This window comes from Olea europaea, chromosome 11 (assembly GCF_002742605.1).
Source record: "Olea europaea var. sylvestris chromosome 11, O_europaea_v1, whole genome shotgun sequence".
Lineage (NCBI taxonomy): Eukaryota > Viridiplantae > Streptophyta > Magnoliopsida > Lamiales > Oleaceae > Olea > Olea europaea.
The window spans coordinates 23622160-23627676 of record NC_036247.1 but is presented as its reverse complement, the minus strand read 5'-3'; the positions used below and the strand labels follow the sequence as shown (position 1 = coordinate 23627676).

Sequence of the window (5517 nt, the reverse complement as noted above, 5' to 3'; positions counted from 1 at the left end):
ATAAAATAAAATAAAATAATAATAATATATAGTGAGGACTATATTCCTCGTGTTCACTCTAATTCCCTTGGATCATATCTAATCGTGGTGTAAAATAAATTTAAATGGTGATTTAAACCTCTAAAGTGGTCGAAAATCTCCCCAATGCAGAGATTTAAAGGAAATGCAAATTACAATTTTGGAAAAAAAAAATAGATTTTACATTTTTTTTTAAACATCCGTAAAAGGCCAAAAGTGTATTAAGACTTCCAATTGGAGCAAAATTTGAATTTAGATCCATCGAAATGTAAATAAAGATGCAAAAAGTAGGTTTAAAGATATCAATTTACATCGAATTTTACTTCGATTTAAACCGAATATTTGGAGCATTTCGTGCTATCTGAAATTCTATCTAAAAGGCGTAAGTCACGGGCCGTTGTAGTGGGTTGGGCTCTAACGTTAAAAGCCTTTAGTTTGCCCTTTTTCCGTTTTTTGTCGATTTATTTTCGACTTTAAATTTAAATACAATTGACCGTTGCGATTTTCCTCAACGTCTCTCTTTCCCCGACACGACAAAAAAACATTAACCTGCGATCAGGCAAAAAACAACAGCCACCGCATTTAAGGTACGAATGTTTATGCATTGACCGTTTAAGGGCAAGAGAACTTCTTTAGGAAATCTACCAGCAGGCAAAATAGTTAAGAGCAGAAGGGGTGGGAAAGAACGCGCATCAAATCATAGCATTGTTCTAGTAAATGGATGCTTTATTTTCTGTCATTTTTGATGTGACTGTACTGATTCTGTCCATGATATCATGGTCGATGAAGACGAAATATTCTGCTTTTTAGCAAAACCCTTTGGATTAGCCATGTCAAACCTATTGTTAAATACTTGATGGGAAAAAAATTATAACTCGATGCTTCTTTGAATTTCTTAGCTAATCTCAATACTAAATTTCATTTTTCAGTAAAGGAGATGTTGAATCCAGTAGCTTTGTTCAGATCAACTTCATCTCGATCGTCATTATCGTCAAGGATTTTAGTGAGCTCTTCAACCTCAAGAGATGAAGACTATGAATGTATTAGCAACTTCCCTGAAGAGTCCTGCATGTTTACAGGGAATCATCAGTCAACCCTGGAAAAATTATATGCTTGGGAGAAAAAACTTTACCAGGAAGTTCGGGTATGCCTCTGAACGATGAACTATTTTGTGCCAAATAAGACTAGCCTCATCTCCTATAATATTTAATAGGAATGGTGTCAATTATTCATTTTCAACTGTTGAAACTAGCACACTGTAAACAAAAATTATGAACGAAATAATGAACATGTTATGTCGTGGAATAAAAACTTTGTGGGTGGAATTGGTACAGTACACCTATGCATTCAAAAAACTTAAACTGGGGAAGTAAAATTTCTAATTTCATTTTAGATAACCAAAAAAATGTTTATGCATGTTGATTAAGAGTGCAAAAGATGTGAACGTATAAAAAAGTGTTTGCTTGAAAATCTTTCTTTTTATGATTTCATTGTGATCGCAAGTTGTATTTCATTACTTTCTTGCAGAATATATAGCCCCAAACTGATTTGCCATTCTTCTTCCAGCATTTTTGTCTCTCATCTTTAAATAAACTTTCTGGTAATTTTTGGGAAACCAAAGAATGTACTTTCACTTTTAGCCTTAAACTTTAACTGAAACTTGTGTCAAAGGAGTAGAAATGTGAAGAATCCTGTGCTTCTGTAGTTCTTCAGTACAACGGCTGAAAGCTAAATTTCGTTGCATTTCATTTTACTGGGTTAACATAATGTCTGGAATTATCTTTTATGTCAGTTAATTATAAGTAATCTTTGTGTCTATTCAGGCTGGTGAACGCATTCGAAAAGCATATGAAAAGAAGTGTGCACAACTGAGAAATCAAGATGTGAAAGGAAAAGAACCTCCTCTTTCTGATAAAACCAGAGAATCCTTAACTGATCTGCATACCCAAATAAAAGTTTCGATTCACTTAGTGGAATCTGCCTCTAAGAGAATTGAAACATTAAGGGATGAGGAACTGGAGCCTCAGATATTAGAATTAGTGCAAGGGTACGTATGAATCTCAATGCTCATTTATTGTTCTATTGGAATTATTGAGTGAACTTATACGAAAATATTGGAACATGCACCTGACAAACCTATACTTCAATTATTTTTTAGCTACAAGATATGTAGTCCATATGCTTCTCTTCTCTTTTGCTACGGTACTAGAATTCTAATGTGCTGTTTTCATGTATTTTTTATAATTTACTACAAAATTTGCTGAAAGAAAAGGGAGAAAAGCTTATCCTCTATTTGAAATTTTTAAGTAGCATTGTACTGGTTTCAAAACTTCGGTTCATGACCTCATTACTTCATAAAATAAACCAAAGGTTTTTTTAATTATGTACGCTTTGGTTGCATGTATTTATGCAAAATGAATTCATTCTCATCTGAGTTCGACTTGGAGATTGTCAAGTCGACGATTGTGACTTGTCCATATTGTACATGCTTCACCAACCAATTAGACTTAAATCTGTCTAAATTAAATGATTCAGACTGCTGTGATCAAATGAAGCAATTGAATTATTTGTGTGATCATTTAACAGGTTAGCAAGGATGTGGAAGGTTATGGCTGAGTGCCATCAACTACAGAAATGTACTCTAGATGAAGCCAAGATTTTACTGGCTGGAAAGCTCTCAACATTTTCAGCAACAAAGAAAAAGAAAATGTCACCTTCCAAGCTACAAAGGCTTGCCAATTCAGCTGCTAATCTCGAGACAGAGCTCACGAATTGGAGAGCCTGCTTTGAGACATGGGTTGTTTCTCAACGCTCCTACGTGCATGCATTGACAGGATGGCTCTTGCGCTGTGTCCGTTTGGATCCTGACACATCGAAATTACCGTTCGCTCCTCATGAGTCCTTTGGGGGATCATCAATGTTTAACATTTGCATCCAATGGTCCAGGTTCCTTGATGCAATCCAGGAAGCTCCGGTACTTGGTGGACTCGATCATGCAGTAACAGGTGTTCGTTCCTTATATGCAACACAAGTACAGGAAGATTCTTGCAGGAAACTAAGTCCTTCAAAGAGCTGTGGAGGGGAACGGGAACCTGTAGGATTTGTGGAGGTTGGCCAATTTGAAGATGAAGTAGCGAGTGCAGAAAAAATGGCCGAAGTAGCCAATAGAGTGCTTTGCGCCGGAATGTCAGTAGCCATGAATTCACTGACAGAATTTGCTTTTATTTCAGCTGAAGGATATGCTCATTTGGTCAAGCAATGGGAGAATGCCAAACAGCCTAAGAGTTCAGATACTGGAAACTTGGGAGAATGCCAAACAGCCTAAGAGTTCAGATACTGGAAACTTGGGAGAATGCCAAACAGCCTAAGAGTTCAGATACTGGAAACTTGGGAGAATGCCAAACAGCCTAAGAGTTCAGATACTGGAAACTTGGGAGAATGCCAAACAGCCTAAGAGTTCAGATACTGGAAACTTGGGAGAATGCCAAACAGCCTAAGAGTTCAGATACTGGAAACTAAGTAGTTATTTATTTATTCATTCATTTATTTATTTTTTCGTGGCAGTATTGTAGGAAAATCAATTAAAGTCAGAAATGAACTTAATGAACAGAGAATTAGATATTGTTTCTATTTATTCAATTTGTAATATTCTTTTGGTTCCAGAGAAGATATACGAAAATATGGTTTTAGTTCTAAATTATGATGATATTTATGTCAATCTATGATAATGTTACTGCAACATGTGGCTGCAATGTAAAGCAGAATGTAGAGGGGATAAAATCACATATAGTTTCTGTATAATTGCATTGTACAAACAGGTGACCAATACTCTCTCGGTGCATGCACCACAAGCAGCAACAAGAAGCCATATAGAAAATCTGCAGGCATAGTACATCATTAGTGGGCAAACGTCCATGTAAATAAGCCACATTAACCATAATTTTGATGAGGAAATTTAATGAGACAAAATGAACTTCCCCACTCCACTATCGAACCCATCTCATGGAAGTGTTGGTAAGCATCCTAGCAAGAAATATGTCCAGTGATCGACTTGGTCTAGAATTAGGACAAGATTAAACACCCTCAATGAAACGTGGCGTCACCTGGAACTGAATCTTCAAGCCTACTGAAAGATGCCAGCAACCATTATAGTAATAATTGGATGCTGTCTCTGAAATTATACACCAAGAACCCGGGCTCAGTTTCTCAATAAACCGAATCAAACACCAAACATTCGAAGGCTCAACCCAAATCCAAACTTCTTACTATGGTTGCCCTCTTGTAAACATTACCCACGAAGGATAATTACTATTAACCACGAAGAAAGAGAGAAGGAAAGAAGCTGCTAGGAAATAAAGGTAATAGAATAATGTGACAACATGAAAATCAAACAATCAAGTACACAAGATTTTATGTGGAAAACCACGGGGAGAAGAGGAAATTCACTAATATCAATAATGGAGGATTACAAAGTGTGTAGAATGTAAAGATGCTTTTTCAAGAGGTTTACTCCTAATATTTATAATGCAAAGTAGACCCTAAGATGTGGTGGAGTTCAACTATAAAAGTCTAATAATAATGGAGTGTTTGGGATAAAGTAGTATTTAGAATACTTGCTAAAATTGCGAAGCTGTTCATTTCTGAATAAAATCGCTGCTCGAGTGCCTATCAAATGGTGATTGGTCGTTTGAGCGGCCACCTTGTGGTAAGTGAGGACTGAGACTACTATTTTGGCATCGAGCGGGATTAAGGCGCATAGTAAGCGCCAATTCGACATTTCCTTTCTCCTTACACGATTTCTTCATCTCCTATTACAACTTGGACTCCTTCAAGTCCAACACAAATTCCAAACTCTCGATTGAACTTCCAAATTGAATTTCAACTAGAATTTGTAAATAGACTTCAAATTGAATTCTTAACTAGTTTTCCAAATAGAATTTCGCTCACACCCTAATTTTAACAAACTCTACGTTTAAATGAATTTCGCTATAATGAACAAAATTTCATAAATTCTCTACTTGAAAACAAATTCAAATGCAAGGAATAAGACTTAACTTTTCAACGACAAGTTCTCCACTAAAAAATTTTAGAACAAAAAAACTCCTCACCCCTTCCATAAAGCCAACTTGGCCAAACTCAATTACTAAATATCAATCAAATCCAAGCACTGCTCAACATAATTATTTTGGGTGCTAGAGTTGCTCGACCTATCATTATGAGCAACAAGTAACAAATAACTCAATAATTACCAAACAGGGCAAAAATATATTCTGAAATAGAATCAGCACAACTAATTACTTCTGTAGAAGGTTTTTCGCTACACTCAATACCTTCGACCACATTAAAGCATAAACAACTAAATCAACATTCCCGTACATTTGTGGTGGCCTAATATCTTTCCTAGGTCTATCTCTAGCAACTTACTATTCTAACACCATTGTTGGTGGTGGTAAACCGGCATCACTCATAATCTAACCTCAATCTCCTCTTCTAGTTCTT

General features: G+C 36.0%; 1 protein-coding gene across 4 annotated transcripts; it reads left to right on the top strand.

Annotated features, from left to right (window-relative positions):
* The first annotated feature begins 621 nt into the window (after positions 1-621).
* LOC111403815 (nitrate regulatory gene2 protein-like) lies at positions 622-3724 on the top strand. 4 transcript variants are annotated; one of them, XM_023032439.1, is made up of 5 exons: positions 622-1162; positions 1842-2065; positions 2605-3127; positions 3249-3308; positions 3352-3724. In XM_023032439.1, the coding sequence occupies exons 1-5, from the start codon at positions 956-958 to the stop codon at positions 3427-3429; spliced, it is 1092 nt and encodes a 363-aa protein (XP_022888207.1). In that variant the 5' UTR covers positions 622-955; the 3' UTR covers positions 3430-3724. The 4 variants fall into 4 exon arrangements, with proteins under 4 accessions (XP_022888207.1, XP_022888206.1, XP_022888205.1 ...); XM_023032438.1 differs by having other exon boundaries at positions 3249-3724; XM_023032437.1 differs by having other exon boundaries at positions 2605-3308.
* The last annotated feature ends 1793 nt before the right edge of the window (positions 3725-5517 follow it).